General features: G+C 40.8%; 1 protein-coding gene across 14 annotated transcripts in view; it reads left to right on the top strand.

Moving 5' to 3' along the window:
- cacna1g (calcium channel, voltage-dependent, T type, alpha 1G subunit) overlaps positions 1-18,567 on the top strand; it is a 321,585-nt gene that overhangs the window by 173,498 nt on the left and 129,520 nt on the right. For all 14 annotated transcript variants that reach the window (XM_055004159.1, XM_055004146.1, XM_055004148.1 and 11 more), the window contains 4 exons: positions 11,499-11,658; positions 16,280-16,583; positions 17,189-17,281; positions 17,412-18,300. In XM_055004159.1, coding sequence (XP_054860134.1) covers positions 11,499-11,658; positions 16,280-16,583; positions 17,189-17,281; positions 17,412-18,300 — 1,446 coding nt within the window. The remainder of the gene's footprint in view (positions 1-11,498; positions 11,659-16,279; positions 16,584-17,188; positions 17,282-17,411; positions 18,301-18,567) is intronic.

Raw genomic sequence — 18,567 nt, forward strand, 5'->3', positions numbered from 1 at the left:
AGTATTGTATAGATAGTGTCATCTGATGGTCAACACAACAACAGGTGAACTCAAGACAATAAAGCATTCAGTTCTCAGTCTGTTCGGCTTTCATTTTTCTAAATGCGCTTTTCAGGTCATGTGACCAGCTTACACAGAGGCTTATTTTCATTTCGGCGGCATCTAGTCATCTCTGTCTGAAGTGGCTGATATGGAGCTAGTTACCATCTACTCGGCGCAAATAAGAAGAGACGCAGGTGTACACTGGCCCTCGACTCAGAAAGCCCATTAGTTCACAGTACACAGATTACAAAGCTGGCTGGGCCCGAGCTGGACCTGGACAGGAGAGCAGAGGAAGCAGACCTAATCTGCCTGCTAACAGATGGCTCCCCGATCACACACAGCAACCCGCCTGCCAGCCATGTTGGAATGGAGTGGTCGCCCACGGCGAGGTTGGAGAGGGCGCACAGGCGGAGGAGGAGATGGTTGTTATTGAATATGAAATGTCGATCACTTGGAAGAAGCACGCTATTCAGGCCGGGAGAGGCTCCGAGGATTGATTCTCTTATCTGGAAGATAAACAGAGGTTCTTTTGAAGATATTCGTGTTTGTCTGTGTCGCTGGATGGGGATTTGTCTTCGTGCCTGGGTCTTATCCAGATGACGTATTGTTTGATGACATTCAATCTTGAAAGAATCATTCTTCCATCACACATATTTTATGTCCTCATGGCTTTTGTCAAACTGCTCCTTAACTGCTATCAGTCTTACTCTAAATATGAAGTGTTCTCCCTGTTCCTGTAGCCATAGCGGGAATTAATGAGTGTTTTTACACGGATATTAATATCCCAGCTATCAGGATTACTCTGGCATTGATCATACTCGAGATATGACATTAACACACAGAAATCTGGTTCCGCATAACTGCATGCTTGATAAACAGTAGTAGTAATACAGTTGCTGATTACTTCAGCAAATGGTTAATCTGACATTCATGTAACCCCATAATGATGTGACTGTGACTGTTGGAAAGGTCACCATCTCAATGCTTTTTCTCATCTAAATAAGTGGCTATTTTTCAGTCTTTTAATACCAAAAGATGTAATGGTGTTTCCGCATCACTCCACAACTGATATATTTTCACTACTGCTATTGTTCTCCTGTCACCTGGCTGAACCAATGGAAGCATTCGGGTTACATCCATACCAATATGTAATATGTATATGTTTATAATTATTCTGTGTTCATGCCATGCACTCACACCACTCCAGAGTTACAGGGCCCTGAAATAGGAGACTTTTGGAAACACTGTTGTTCTGATTTAATTTGAAAACTCCAGTGATGTGTTGTCATCTGGATGGACAGAAATGGAGACTTTTGAAAATGATGACAAACACCCATGTTCGCTCTCTGAATAGACATAATGTCAGCACGTGTTGTTTCCTGAAAGAACTACTGAGTACTCCAGCTGACCTATTTCTTATAACTAGGATCTGGACTTCCTCAGATTTGTGAAATTAGTATATGATGTCCTCACACACAAATGCATAAAACTGGATACTTTAAAAACCCAGAGAAATCAATGATACGGGCATGTCAGTGTAAAAACACTCAGTATACCAAATGTACTTTCTGTTCTTCAGTTCATCAGACCACATGCCAGTGAAGTCAAGTAATATTCACACGTTACAATTTAAACTCTAAGAATGACATCTGAAAAAAAAAATGCTAAAATCCAATATAAAATGCTCCTTTATGGTCTTAAAGAGCATAATACATTTAAGTTCATGATAATAGTGAACATGTACTGTTAATATCCCTGTCTATATGATCGCCTTTCTATATTCTGTAATTAGAGGTCGCTTGTGGAGTGATGATCTTCACTGGTGCTGTGTGGTAAATTAGAGTGGGACTTGTCCCCCTAATAACACAGGAATGGAAGAGAGCTTCAGACGTGTTATAAAATTGTCACATTTTAACCCAAACTGTTGTATTTTCTTAAATCTCTCTAGTATTTTTGGTACCTAGTAACCAAACTTCTCCCATGTAGTTATTGTTGTGAAAGCGTTGACCAAGCTGTGATATTTTCCAAAACATAACCACATAGTTTTAGTGCCTAAAACAAAACAAAAAGCAAGTCAAAATGAGGCTTAAGTCCAAAAATAATGATCCCACATGAACCACAGACCTTGCTCTCCTGAATGAGAGTCCTGTTGTTGACTTACACTTTCATTCTACTTTCTTCTGTGCACTTTGTGGCTCCTTATAACTGGAGGAATGTCCTCTCACGTCAGGCTTATTGTTTACAGAGAAAACATGTTTGTTTCAAAATGTGAATGAGAAAGCAATTTAGTTGTAGATGAAAGTAATTTTGGAGAGAAAAGGTTGTTTAATATTGTAACTACTCGGTCATCTCTTTCTAAAATTTGAGATATTTCTCCATTTGCAACGTCAGCATAGTTTAGTCTCAGGCTCCACGCACTGCCTTGTTTTTCTTACAAGCAAACTGAGTTGAAACTCCTAATTTTGGCAGATCATTTAAAACCTTCACTTTTAAACCCTGTTCCCTTGTAGCATCATTGTTAGTTACATAGCTGCAGCTAGCTGAGGTGTGTCGGTTACAGTATTAAAGTCTCATCGTGCAGATGTGTCTCCGCTCTGAATCGCAGCGTATGATGTCTGTCAGTGTGAGGATGCTAATCCCAGCTGCTGTAACTAACACAGCTAAGCAGCATCCTCTCAGCTCAGCGCATTACGCTACTAATCACGTGAAGGAGCTGCCTCCTAATGTGTGTTCTGTGCACATGTGTGACCGGAGACAGATTTGTTGTTGTGGGCAGCGAGTCAGGTCTATCAGAGTGTAGGAGCCTCCACACCTCTGTGACAGCAGCTGAATGCAGCAGAAGACTCTCTCTGTGAGTTTAGGGCAGCATTGTCTCCTACCAAGGGCCAAAAGCGGCAAATTGCCACAGGCAGTGACTCACCCTTTAATTTTTAGATAACTCCCTGCGCTGATTTGCTGCTCTTGAATCATGACAGGGTGTTTCTCTTGTAAACGGCACTGCAGCGCGGCTTTTAATAACATTTTCATCTTGTAATGATGAAAGCTGCGGAGAGATATTTTCTATACGCCTCTCATCTTGTTCTCTGATTGTATATGCTGTAGTTGCATCCAGTACCTAATCTGGCAGCTATTACACCAATTGAAAAGATTTGAAAACAGTGTTTTTTCCAGCATCTTGGATGTCATTCAAGAGTTTCTGTGTTTTCACTGCTGTCACTTCTCAGCCCAGTTTGGTTTCTTTTCCTTTGAGAGAATGACGGTGTGAAAGACACAATCCAAACTTGCATGTTATCCTCGCTGTCACTCATCCACCTGTCCTTCAGTACTACCTTTGCTCCTCTCCTTGCTTCATCCCCTCCCTGCCTCTCCTGACTGTCTTTGCCTCACTTGTTCTGCAGATCTTAACGTCTATAAACTCCTCCTTGTTTTTTTTCCCATCTGCCAATACGAGAAAAAAAAATGTCTGTGTCTCAGTGTGTACCCACATGAAAATAAAAAGTCTAGCTAAAAATATGAGAACTTCCTCATGCAGTTTGTTGTGCCACTCCCAGATGGCACAGTGTACATGAAAGGTGTGGGAATGCGCATGGAATTTTATTGAATTATAAATGTCTTGTAAGTGCCTGTGCTTCATTTAAAGGAACAACTGCAAACCAAAGAGGACTTCAATGAATACAACCACAAGTAAAGCATTTGACTGCACACTATATCCCAACAGCGTGTCAGTTGAGAATCACTTTTTAAAATATACACATTTTTTATTCCAAATAACAAAACAAAACAAAACTAGAAGACATTGAAGTGAAACACACTACCGGTCAAAAGTATTAGAATGCCCCAATTTTTCCATTTTTTAAAAACTGGAATTTAAATAGTTCAAGACAATGAATAGCTTGAAATGATGAGGTTTTTTTTTTTAAAAAAAAAAAAAAAAAAAAGGTAAGGTTACCGAAAACTGAAAAATAATGTACCTTTCAGAATTATACATAAAGGCCCAAGAAATGGGTTAACAACTTAAAGCTGTTCTGCAGCAAAGGAGGTTGGTCAAGCCTTGAAAGTTGGGGCTACCAAATCCTACAGGTGTCTCAATTTTTCTTGATTGCTTACAACCCCCTCTGTCTGCATAAAAGTAGTGTTGGAACACACCATAGCACCATACCCTAGATGACCCTGACTGGCCCATATGAGGTCATTGGAAAATATTAAAAGTCAATGCAAACATATATCATCACAATGCATGCAAGCGATACGCCTGCACTGCTTTTACTTTGAAAGATCTGCTAAGGTACCGTTTTTTTCGTACAAACATTTGACTGATGCAGAGCGGGGAGGATGTCTGAAAGTTTGCTGCTAAACTGCTAAAGCAGCAAGGATTTTTACCAAAGCTCACACATAAAGGGATGTCAGTAAGCCATTCTCTGATGGAGCGTTTGTCAAAGAATGTCTGGTGGACTCTGCAGCGTTTATATGCCCGGAGAAGAAAGGAGCGTTCGTTAATGTGCCCCTTAGGAGGTGAACCGTAACGAGGCGGGTGGAGAGCATCGCCGAAAATCTGGAGCTTCAGCTGCACAACAAAGTGGACGATTTTGACGTTTTGTCCTTGGTTCTGGACGAGAGCTGTGATGTCCGTGACACAGCCCAGTTACTCATCTTTGTACGTGGACTAACGAAAACCTTTGAGATGACGGAGGAGCTGGCAGGTAAATACACGCATGAACAAGCTGGGACTAAATTTGGAGAATTTGGTTGGTGTTACAACTGATGGCTGTCCAAATTTGACAGGGAAAAATGTTGGACTTTTGAAACGGATGCAAGATAAAGTGACTGAAATAAAACCAGAACAGAAACTGATATTTTTGCATTATATTATACATCAGGAGGTGCTGTGTAAGTCAGTGCTAAAAATCAACCACGTGACTGATGTTGTAACTAAAGTAGTTAACTTCATCAGGGCAAGAGCATTAAATTACAGACAGTTTGTTATCTTTTTGGAGGAGATGATAGTGAACATGGTGACCTTGGTTACCAGACAGCTGTCAGATGGATCAGCCTGGACAAGATGCTTAAACGAGTTTGGGATCTGAGAGCAGAGATTCAAGAGTTTTGTGAGAAGAAAGGCAGGGACATCACCAAGCTCTCAGATGCAGACTAGATGGCAGACCTTGCTTTTGCTGCTGATGTGACTGCACTAATGAATGAACTAAATACCAAGCTGCAAGGCAAGGGCCTCTTTGCACATGAAATGTACAGCCTGGTGACTGCTTTTATGAGAAAGCTGAAGTTTCTCTCAAGCCACTTGGAGGGCAACATTCTCATCCACATGCCCACACTGAAGGAAGTCACACCATCAAAAATATCTACAACTCAATAGGCAGCAATCATAGTTTAAATGGAAAAACAAAGTCTTTCATTAAATAGTTGTGTTCTGTGTTCCACATTTTCATTGTATCATTGTAATGTTTCATTTACTGTTTTTATTGAGATATATATTGAGCAGAGCTGTAAGTGTACTGGTCCGGCCCTTAACAACCGTCAACGTTTCTCATGTGGCCCCATATGAAAATTAATTGCCCACCGCTGCCCTAGAGAGCATTATTTGAACAGTATTGGACTGCAAAAAGTAGTGTTGCTCTAAAAATGGAGAGGAAAAGGAAATTAACAATAGAAGAGAGACAGACCATCATAACACTTAAAAATATTGGTCTTTCCTACTGAGAAATTGTGACTAAAGTCAAGGTGTCAGTGAGTACAGTTTTCTTCACCATGAAAATGCAAGACAGGAAGAGGTCTGGAAGACCCAAAGCCACAACAGAATCAGAAGACAAGATCCTGAGAGTCAACAGCTTGCATGATCACAGGACAACAGCTTCAAGCACAGCTTAATAGTGGTCGTAGTAAGAAGTCTCAGTTTCAACTGTGAAGAGAAGACTTGGAGTTGCAGGTTTGACAGGTGGAGTTGCAGCAAGAAAGACATTGCTAAGGCATCAGAAGAAGAGAAAGAGGCTTGTCTGGGCCATGAAACCCCACCAGTATACTACTAAAGACTGGAAGTGGACTGATGAATCAAATTTGAAGTCTTTGGCTCATCACGCAGGATTTTTGTACGGCGTTGACAAGGCAAAAGGATCGTTCCTCAGTGTGTGACATCAACTGTCAAACATGGTGGAGGAAGTGTGATGGTCTGGGGCTGTTTTGCTGGATCCAGGGTCAGTGACTTGTACAGAGTGAGAGGAACCCTGAACCAAAACAGCAGCACCATGCAGTACCCTCTGGCATGTTCCTAGTTGGTCAGGGGTTCATCCTACCTCAAGATAATGACCCAAACATAAGTCCAAGCTGCACCAGAACTACCTTGGGGAAAAAAAAACAAGATGGTAAGCTTGAAAGTATGAAGTGGGCAGCACAGTCTCCAGACTTAAACCACACGGAGCTGGTTTGTGATGAGCTGGACAGAAGAGTGAAAGCAAAGCAACCTACAAGTGCCACACATTTATGGGAACTTCTGCAACAGAGTTGGGAGGAACTTTCTGATGAATATTTGATTTCCATTGTGGAAAGAATGCCACAGATATGTTCAGCTGGTTTATCTGCCAAAGATGAATACTTTGTCAAAAGTTTCGAATACATTTTTGCTTCTAAATTGTTTTTTTTTTTTTGCTTCATTTCTTTATTTGTTCTGTGCTTTCATTTCAGAGTACAATGAGACACTAACATGCATAATTTCCAATAAAAAACTGGAAAAATTGGGATGTTCTGAAACGTTTAACCAGTAGTGTACTTTGAGTGGTGGTAATATAGTTCATAATCTCTCTGCAGCAGACTCAAGTGTTTGGATTGGAGCTGCAACAAAGAAACAACATCACATGCTTCTCTTTTCATTGTTCTAATATCTAGATTAAAATAGGGCCTTTACGGTTGTGACCTCTAACAGTGACCTGATGCACCGGAGGAGATCAGGACTGTGTTTCATTTAAACCACCTTTAAAAGTCGAAAAAAGTTTGATTTGTTTTCATATTTTATATATCATGTTCTGTTTTAATGATAGAGTACTGTAAAGTGGTTGAAAAATTCTTTATAATCAAGATAAAATTTATTGTTTCAGATGTCAAGAGACCAAATTTGAGATGAGGCAAATGCCACATCAGTATGTGCTGCACCTAATAGTGCATGATTTAAAAAAAAACAAACAAAAAAACTAATTAAAACAATGTACCATTTCATAAGGAGCAGCAACTGATGAAATATGAGGCAACAGGTCCCTGGACACAGACATCTAAAAAGCCCTCCTTTACCTAACATCCTTTTGCATCAGTCAAGGCCACTTCATAGTTTTCTCCCAATTTGTGTTTGATTCTTTGCTTGTCCTCTCTGCGAAACTGTAGTTAACAGGCTCGTAGTGAAAAATATGAACTCTTTGGTAGCTTGAGGCCTCATTCTGGGTTGTTGGGGGTTATGACAGTGGTATGTCACTATGCCTTACCAGGTTATGTTGGATTTTATATCTCTAGGGAAACAATACCTCCACTCCTGTAAGATCCCAGGGAGTTCAGTGTACACATAGTGAGAGGAGAAGGTAGAGTTTTTAGACACTTCCTAAACCCCTTTCTTTCCCTGACAAACACAAATATAAGTGAAAAGATTCTCAGGGGAGGGAACTGAAGTCTTCCTCATTTTATTTATTTATTTTTTGTCCTGCCGGCTGACCACAGTTTCAAAGCAATTTTATTCTTCTCTAGACCATTCTAGAGCAGTGTAATTTAAAAAAAAACAAAACAAAACAAAAAAACACTAAAAAAAGCACTAAAGCCTTGTAAATGTTGACCTTATAAGATCTGAAATAATATTATTTACTGGTTTCAATTGTTCTTTACTTGTTCCCATGACCATTGCAACTTGAACAGTAAGTGTGAAATTGTCTTACATGCCATGCAATTATATCATGTTACATCTCTACTTGTACTCTCATTGTGGAACTTAAATTGATACACCTGTTAATTTACACATTCATGTAAATGGGATTTTTTTTTGGCAGCTTTTCTTCCTGCTTTGACTGCAGCAGCTGCATTGTTTTTAATCCTGCATCTACATTTCTAAACTGTACATATAGGTTTAGGGTTATAGTTTGTTCCTCCTCTCAGTAATTTTGGGGTCATAGCCAGATTCAGAAAACTTCTGTAGACCTAACATGTTCATATTTACTGTTATGTAACTGCTTAGTGCGACTGTGGTTGCTGGCCAGATCTCAAAAAGATGTCCTGGGTTGAGGTTAGTTCGACAATCTTTGTTTAGACTGTTACCATTCTTTGCATCTTAGTATGAAATGCAAAGTGCACCAAAAGCTGAAGAGAATGTAAATTTATTTATTAGATCTCTTTCTGATAGCTGACCACAAATTTCAGCATGTTGGCTGAATACCAACAAATTAAGGACATTCAGATAGCTCATCTGGTGGAGCAGGTGACCCATGAAGTGGGGCTTGAAGTCCCCACCACTGTGGCCATGGCATGGTTTGCTGTATGTCTTTCCATTTATCTCCTCACCCATGAAGGCAAATACCCAAAGAAGTAATCTTCAAATCAGTACGTGACAGCTCATTTCTGGAAGGGCAATCTTTATTTCAATCTACACCAAAGAGGAAGACTGACATGGTCATCAATAGATTGTATCCACAGCTGTAGCTGTACTTAGATCTAAGTCGTCTTCAAAGATTTGTTCCAGAACAGATTCATATTGAAACCCTTGAGACAACAGCATATATCACAAAATAATATGGTGGCCCATCAATAGAACAAGAAGTTCTATTGATGGGCCACCATCAATAGAAACTTCCTACAGGTTACATTTTCCAACAGCAGATTTGACCTCCCAAGAAATGATTAGATCAGAGGCGACATTCTACATTATCAAAGCAGAAGCAGAAAACATGACCAGAACATTCCAACTTTTTACTGAGCTCTCCATGTTTCCACTAAGAAGTCACATCAAACAGAGGCTCTAGCTTTGGGGTCCCTTTGCCATCAGATTGGTGCCCATTAGACCATTCAGTCCATCAGTCATACTAGCAGGCATCAATCAAACTGCAATTTTGAAAATGTTTTTGAAATAAAATAGTGACCTCCATGCCTTTTTGAGTTCTTCCAATGGACTAGGCAAACACCTGATGTTCCATCTCTCAACTTCTGGTCCTCTCTGTCTGTGTTGCTCTCACCATTGACCCAGTGCCCTTCCCTCCATCTCCTCTGTTCCTTGGAGACTGTCAGCCCAGCAGACAAAGGAATGACCCAGCCTCTCCAATTACACAGAAAACCCCTGATCAGAAAAATGATCCTCATTGTTGATGTTGTAGCTCACCGGGTTACTTCCAACACACTGAGGAAGGGAAAAAAGAAACAGAAACAGGACAGAAACAGAGAGATTACACTGTAGCAACAAGGTCAAATTTGATAGAGAGATAGATAGAGAGATAGAGAGAGAGATAGAGAGATAGAATTATTGTAAAATGTGATTTTACTGAGTTACAGCAGTAAAGGGACACATCCAGACTTAGCAGAGAGAATGTGTAGGCGGTAGGAAGTGCGTGTGTGTGTTGTCAGAAACTTGAGGGAACACTATCCAGAGCGGCAGAATCAGCGATGCGCTGCATAAACGACAAAAAAAAGAGAGAGAAATCAGGTCTTTTACAGTGGCTTTAATTTAGAGCGAACTGTAGGAGTCCTGCTGACACTCACAGGCTGCTAACAAATCTCTGGACTTCCGTTTGACTCGGAACTTTTGTGTTTTCTCCAAATATATTTTTAACCTCTATTCATGCAATGGAGGATGTTGCTAAGCACACAGCCGTGTACAATGACAGCTATTAGAACATGTTTGCCTTTCACTGCCTCAAAAGCATTTTATGCAGCAGCACCAGAATCAAAAAATAGGTTAAAGTGTGTCAGTCTTTTTCTAGTGGTGTTTGCCAATTGTAACTGGGGTGTCATGTTGATGGAGGCAGCGCAAGCATGAAATTTGTTATTGACATATTCCACTGATGATCATAATATGGCGCTGCTGCATTCCAAATCTCAATGATTGCCTCTGTTTTCTCAATGATGCATACCGCTTGCACAATGGTGGTGCACTAGTCTGGTTTTAGTGTGCATTTTCTTACCCACTTTGGATGTTAAACACTCATTAAAGGGCATCATCCTTCCATGTGATTCCCATACATATTGGCCAGCAGGGACCAACTGCACCTTCTAATAGGTTCACCAGGGACACCATCATCCAATCTGATCACTGATAGACAGAAGATAACCCTGATATAAGTATACGAATAAGGGCACCTGGAAATATATACATTTGTACCAAGGAGCACAGCATTTTTGTTTTATTTTTTTTAGTGAATGTGGTTAAAAATGGTTTTGATTAAAGATCATGATTTTAAGCTTAGATTTAATTCAGTTTCCAACCAAAATTTGATGATTCTCTCTTTTTTACAGTTTCTTGCTCGCATAAATATGAATTAAACGTAAGAAGCAGTGCTTGTCAACTGAATAGCAGCAAGGAAGAAAGTGCCACCTGATAGTGAAATAAATCTTTGCATTTATATAAATAACAGTTCTATGCTGTTTTATGTGGCACGCAAACAAAAGCCAGCAAAATCATTATCATGTGCCATATACTGGTTAAACAGCAATGTCATCCAAGCAGCCACCACTAAGAATCAACAAAAGACACTAAAACAACAGATGCTGGTAACTATCAGCAACAATCCCTTTAATAAGTTGCACAAAATATCAATATATCAGCATTAAGAGTGGCAAATGTGAAATAAGTGCCATACTTTCAACAACTACCGCATTAGTTGCAAGCTGTTAATATGAATTTCCTGAAAACCTTCTCGCGGGCAGGGAATTTTATCCTGACAAATTGATATACTGAATCACTTCTGTTTGTCAAGAGCCAGGCCCCATATTGTTTACAAGTAACCCACGGCACTGCTCTTCATCTGTTCCAATGAAAGACCGTGTTTTGACAGTCCTTCATTAAGCCGCGTTTAAGTAATATGAAACGCAAAACACAGAGCGGCTGTATTTACTAGACTGTGATGTGTAGTAGGCTATTATTCCTAGCATTTATCATCACTATTTCATTTTCATTGAACTGTAAAAAGTGCTACAGCATCTGCATGCAAGAGTCTAATTCGATCAAACAAGCAAAACACTAAATTGTGCACTTGTCCCTCTAAATGAGCTGTAATAGACCAGTGCTAGGCAGTGTGAATGGTTGTAAACTGAGAGGTGCTTGGATCAGTACTCGTATGGACCAGTCTATTCAATGAAATGCTTCTATCAGCTCTGAAAAATGTTCTGCAGGGCCTCTTGTACAAACAGTGATATGCACCTAATCCACACTACATTGATGCAGTGTGTACTACCCCGCTGTTTGACCTTGTCTTTGTGTCTTCCCTCAGGTATGCGTATCCTTGTGAACCTGCTGCTGGACACCCTGCCCATGCTGGGTAACGTGCTGCTGCTCTGCTTCTTCGTCTTCTTCATATTCGGCATCGTGGGCGTCCAGTTATGGTCCGGCCTGCTCAGAAACCGCTGCTTCGTCGAAGACAACTTCTCCTTGTGAGTTCCACGCTGTGTGTTTGTCACAGTATGTTGTTTTGCCTGATCAGACTTCAGTGCATATATTGCATTCATTTTAATGCTAACTGAGCGTTATATGTAAGTATAAATGTTGCCCTTTCTATCAGCTGTTGTATTTCCAGCATATAAACAGTAATGAAAAGTAGCCAAGCACATAAATTTAAGTACAGTAGTCTGTTGCAGTTAAGGGGTACTTGTAGATTATGTGAGTTTTTGCCTTTATAAAGTATTATACTTCTACCCCATATCAAAACAGTACAGTGTATCAAGCAATACAAAGAGCTCCAATAATAATTAATTACTTTTTGAAGTTCCATTCTGCATTTTCTATACTTTAACTTTTTATGCATTAAGTTCACAGTTTTTTTGCACTTACACAACCATTCAAAAGTTTCGTGTCACCCAGGCAATTTCACGTTTTCCATGAAAACTCACACTTTTATTCATGTGTTAACATAACTGACAAGGGTTTTATAATCATCAATTAGCCTTTCAACACAATTAGCTAAGACAATGTACCATTAGAACACAGGAGTGATGGTTGCTGGAAATGGGCCTCTGTACCTCTATGTAGATATTCCACTACAAATTAGTCTAGAATAGTCATTTCCCACATTAACAATGTCTAGACTGTATTTAATTTAATGATATCATCATTGAAAAAAAAAGCTTTTCTTTCAAAAATAAGAACATTTCTAAATGACCCCAAATGTTGGAATGGTAGTGTAGGTTATTTTACTTAATTTGTGGTATTAAACCCGTGATCTGTATGGATCCTTATCAATGACTCGACATACTTGTGAACCACAGGTTAATTGCAAACTTTAACCGTCAACCGAAATTCCTACTTAAATTCGGTAGAAGGTTACTTGGGGAGCACAGTCCTCCACCGAAGCCAAAGACTTACCTCGCAATTTTATTTCAGGAAAGTTTCCTGAACGTCCTGTGTAATCCTGCTTGCAGAGAAACAGACAGGTAGACAAACAAACGGCACTGGAAACGCCTCGGCGAGGAATAATTCCCTAAATCTCAATACAGAGTTGCAGCAGCAAGACACAAGGCAGTTTTGTGTTCACACGAACGTGGTGTGTTCAAAGTATTTCACAGTGACAGTCTTGCAGTATTTGTCCATTTTGTGATTTACTGCGCCAGTAGTTCCAACCCCCCGAGTACTGAGACAGGACTCTGATCACACCCATCTTGGCCTTTTTTTTTTTTTTTTAATCTCCGCCACGTCTACAAAGTTTTGTGACTACATCTTGCACATTTGTGACCCTAGTCTGTTGACAAAGTCTGTCCACAGACAGACAGGTACCGTTCAAAAGTTTGTGGTAACTTGTCCTTATTTTTGAAAGAAAAGCATTTTTTTCAATAAAGATAACATTAAATGAATCAGCAAAACAGTCTAAACAATGTAAATGTTATAAATGACTATTCCAGTTGGAAACGGCTGATTTTTAACAGAATATCTACATAGGGGTACAGAGGCCCATTTCCAGCAACCATCACTCCTGTGTTCTAATGCTACATTGTGTTAGATAATCGTGCTGAAAGGCTAATTGATGATTAGAAAACCCTTGTGCAATTATGTTTGCTTATGAATAAAAGTGTGAGTTTTCATGGAACACATGAAATTGTCTGGGTGACCCCAAACTTTTAAACAGTAGTGTATATAAACACCTGCTAGCAGGTGTTTATATACACCAAACACACACACAAATACACAACACAAACACACAAATAGCGTGTGAAAATAATACTAGTCAGGATAATATGGCCGCTACTAAAGATTGCCTGTTTAAAAACTGACGCATGCACAGGGAGAACATGCAAACTCCATGCAGAAAGATCCCAGGAAGGCTGAGATGCGAACCGAGGATCTTCTAGCAGCAAGGCGACAGTGCTAACCAACAAGCCACTGTGCGGCCCCCTCATGAATCCATATTAATTTTATTTACTTCAAAGGCTAAACGATGACAGGACTTATTTATATATCTTTGTCTGAATACGGCTGAGATAAACACATAGAAGAATGCAATCAGGTCATAAAGGTCAAGGTAAATCTACAGCACGAACCTTGACCTCCACACACTGAACTAAGTCATGTATAAAGTCAGTGAGGTTAGTGTTGATGGAGTCTCATCATAGTGATAAATGGGAGAGAGACGGGCCCTGGAATAATGAGAAAGACCCCGTGTTGCCCATGGTATGTGGAACATGGGCACCCATGACTTATTCATGCTCCCTGTGTCATTCTGGCTTCATTACTCTCTATAGGATTTATGACACCTCATAGCTGTAATTTAAGTTCATGCATAATGGCTTTGGTGAGCAGGCAGATTTTTTTTTTGTCATCATGGTAATTTTTTTTTTTTAGACATTCTTCTTATATCTGGAAGGCCTGTATCTTTGTATTAGATGAATGGTATATAAGCCTGTCCCTATCCTTGTCCAAAGTCATAAACATACCTCTTTTAACGTCTGCTTCCATTTCTCTTCAACTCATATCGCTGATACATATTTTAGGACCTCAGCAACAGCTGGCAGCAGGGCTGACAGTAACCCTTTATTAGACTGATTGAGAATATTGGAGAGCACCCGGCAGGAACCACATGCCACATCGGGGTGTGATAAATCGAACGTGTAATATACTGAGCTCATCAGTCCAATAAGTGCTCTTGTAGATCATCCCAAAGTGTGAAACAGCTTTTAACATGTATAAATAAGAGAGTGTGAAGTGGTCTTGAAGTGGAAATGGCCTGGTCTCACAAAATACGTGGCGTTACTGTGCAAACAATACAACCACACCAGCTGAATGTGTGTTGACAGACAAGCCAGATATTAGACAATCACCAGACACACACACCAATTATTCCAGACTGCAGAGTGTTTAGGAAGAGACATGCCAAGAGGTGTTATAACAGACAAATACGTGACACAGGGGTCTTCCCAGGTTTTTGGCCCAAGGTTTTTCAACACAATTACAGTTGGCTTCACTGATTAGTTCCTCTTATCTGTTTGAAGGAGTGTTAATCAGTGAAATCAGCTGCGACCGTATTCGCATGGAATTAAAGCCTGCAGATTTTGGGCCTCTGAAGATCCTCCGAATCCCATTAAAATTCTGCCCAGTGTATGCCAAAATCCAAACGCAGAATCGTTAGACCATATAAAAATGGTCGGTCATTTAACTGGCGTTAAGTTGCCAATGAAAACAGGCCGCAGTTAAATATTATTGGAAAAAGATGGTTCCCCAAAGAGACGCTTATCTTTGTCTGGAGGAACCAAGGTGATGGTCATATTTTAAACTCAAATATCCTTGTGCCAAAATAGTGTGTGGTTTTGTGGCACGTAGCTGCTCCATTTCCTACAATGTTAATAGCTATTATAAATTAATTCTGGGGCTGCACAGTGGCTTGGTGGTTAGCACTTTCACTTTTAGCTAGAAGATCCCCGGTTCACGTCTCTGCCTTCCCAGGACCTTTCTGCATGGAGTTTGCATGTTCTCCCTGTGCATGCATGGGTTTTCTTTGATATCAGATTTTCACTAAACCATAATCATGGCCGGACAAATTCAAAATAATGATAATGTTATCATATAAACATATAAACACTAACGTTTAAAAGTTTGGGTTCACTTAGAAATGTCCTTATTTTTGAAAGAAATGCATTTTTTCAATGAAGATAACATTAATTTAATCAGAAATGCAGTCTAGACATTGTTAATGTGATAAATGACTATTCTAGCTGGAAACGGCTGATTTTTAATAAGGGTACAGAGACCCATTTCAAGCAACCATCACTCATACACACATCACACATGTTCTAATGGTACATTGTGTTAGCTAATTGTGTTGAAAGGCTAATCAATGATTAGAAAACCCTTGTGCAATTATGTTAGCCTATAGATAAAAATGTGAGTTTTCATGGAAAACATGAAATTGTCGTGGTGACCCCAAACTTTTGAATGGTATTGTATATCTCAATTATCGTTATGTATCTTTGTTTGTTGTGTGGTTTATCCCTTTTTCAGCAAATAAGCTACAACAAAAATTCAAGTGTGGGAAGGTAGAAAGAGTCTGAAACAATAACTGTACTGTATGTTGTTCTTATGTTGGAATATAAACCAGATGGTTGCTGGCGTTAGATAATTTACAGTATCATATTATCAGTCTGACATCATTGTATCATGTTTTTTTTTAAGAATCACAGTTATTGTCAATACTGGTATATCACAGGCCCCCAATTCACAACTTAAGCTGCCTAATGGTGATATTTAAATAATTCAAGACAATCGCGGGGAATGAAGAAAAATCATTCTGTCTTTGCCGGTGGTGACCACAGAAGCCACCTCTGGTTACATCTAACTTTAAGGGAAGTGTTTGATAGACTTTGTATAACATGTGATTGGGTTTACATTGTAAAAAAGTGAGTCCTACAGCATCTCTTACAGAGATCAGTAATAATCCAGAATCCACAAGCACCCTACTGCCAGTTTAGTTGTTTTAACTGTCATTTTTCAGAGCATCTGTTTTAACTAGTCTGGTGTAAATATCCATATTAACCAATTCCCTACTATATTGTCTCTTTCACCTCCCACAAGCCCTCTTTCCGTGGAGCTGGGAAAATACTACCACACAGAAAATGACGACGAGAGTCCCTTCATCTGCTCTCAGCCCCGAGAGAACGGCATGAGGGACTGTGGCTCGGTTCCCAAGCTGTATGAGGAGAGGGGCATGTCCAGGTTGCAGTGTAACGTGGACATGTACTATTACAACAGCACAGACAACACCACCTGTGTCAACTGGAACCAGTACTACACCAACTGTTCTGCCGGTCCCATTAACCCCTTCAAGGGAGCCATCAACTTTGACAACATCTGCTACGCCTGGATTGCCATCTTTCAGGTAGATCGACTGATAACGGCTGTGAGCTGTGGATAAACAGCTGGACTGAAAAAGGAGACAGATTTTAAAAGGCCAGATTAAATGAACGTTTTTTGTAGTGGTGAGCATCCACCATGGTTTGGCTGATGTGCAATCATGTAATACAAAAGAGACGGATAAGGATAAAGGGGGCCTAATTGCCCCAGTGGCCAGTGTATCACACAAACAGGGCTTACAGGATTAGCAGGTCACCACAGCCACACCACCACAGGCTCATTTTTCCACGGAATTTGTTTGCTATCTCTATATCCTCTGAAAAGTCTTTGGTCGAAGTGTTCATTCATTGCTGTCTAACTGAGGGGGGTTATTGTAGAGGATGAAAGCCAGATTGGAGATGAGTCCTCAAATAAGTCCGGCTTCTGCTCTGGTTTGCCTGTGTGTGGTGAAGCACACAAGAGAAATGTTGGGGATTAGTCTTTTACCGAGTCTCCGATTTGGAACACTCTCGACTGTGAAATATGGTCTCTTTCAGTTCCTATTTTTAATTCTTCTCTGTTTGGTTTCTTTCCTGTTTCTATTGTCTGATCTGTTTATCTCTCTGCTTTACTGCCCATGTTCCTTTTCAGGTGATTACCCTGGAGGGCTGGGTGGACATCATGTACTTTGTGATGGACGCTCACTCCTTCTACAGCTTCATCTACTTCATCCTACTCATCATTGTAAGTGCCACTTCATGGTGCCACCAGCTGTGTGGCTGCCAATGATTGAACAAGTGGGTCAACTAGGGGACGGGTGAATCCCCTGAGGATGTGTGAATAACAATGTCATCTACCCCTCCTCTGTCCTTAGATCGGCTCATTCTTCATGATCAACCTGTGCCTGGTGGTCATCGCCACCCAGTTCTCAGAGACCAAGCAGAAGGTGAGCCAGCTGATGAAGGAACAACGGGTGCGCTTCATGTCCAATGCCAGCACTCTGGCATCCCTGTCCGAGCCGGGCTCCTGCTATGACGAGCTGCTCAAGTATTTGGTCCACATCATCCGTAAAGGTGCCAAGCAAGTGGCTCATGTCTGCAGGTTCTTGGCTCGTCGTGCTGGGCTCAACATTGCCGCCTCGCCCCCAGCCACAGAGCCCCAGCGCAGCCAAAGCCAGAGGAGGAGGAGAAAGTCCTCGAGGCAGGGATCCGTGACAGTTCATCACATGGTGCACCATCATCACCACCACCACCACCAACACTACCATCTAGGGAATGGTAGTGTGAGGGGTGGGAGCTTCAGGGGTCTGGAGAGTAGAGATGTGGAGGCTGGGGCTCAAAGCAACAACGGAGGGGCTCTTATACCAACCACTGGCAGTGGGCAACTTGCTTTGGCGCCGCCCTCCTCAGTAACAGCAGCAACCTCCGATACAAACCTTGCCACTTTGTACAATCCTGCAGATTCATCTTCAGTTTGCAGTGTATTCAACACAGAAATGCTTCGCTGTATTCCTTCACCCACCAATACGGGAACAACTCCAGGCTCCCTCTCCCTGGCTCCAGCTCCCATGTTGAGGGCCATGAAGAGGAATTCTGTCCCCTTTGCTGCTCCAGGGCCTAAGAACTACCCCACCCTCCAGGCTCGAGCCCTTGCAGAGTCTAGGCGAGGGAGCACCCTGACGAATATCAGCTTCAACCTCAATATTCCACCCATGCCCTTGGAGAGACGGCCATCGATTCTGGTGGACACTCACAATCCAACAGGTAGATACACAACAAACATACAGAGCTAAAGTCGCACATATACTGATTAAAACCAGGGAGAGTTTGATTAGCTTCATTCTTTACATGTCCTCTGTGTTAGCTGTGGTCTATGGTCTGTATTGCTGGGCTTAGCAAAAACCTGGAAATGGAAAATTACAAGAACATCTCATTTACTCACAATCAGTTTTTAATTTACACAGCAGTGTTCAAGTGAATTAAGTGGCACAGCACGGAAAGTGTTCTTTTTCTGCAACAACCTATTTGGTG

This window comes from Amphiprion ocellaris, chromosome 18, assembly GCF_022539595.1.
Source record: "Amphiprion ocellaris isolate individual 3 ecotype Okinawa chromosome 18, ASM2253959v1, whole genome shotgun sequence".
Classification (NCBI taxonomy): domain Eukaryota; kingdom Metazoa; phylum Chordata; class Actinopteri; family Pomacentridae; genus Amphiprion; species Amphiprion ocellaris.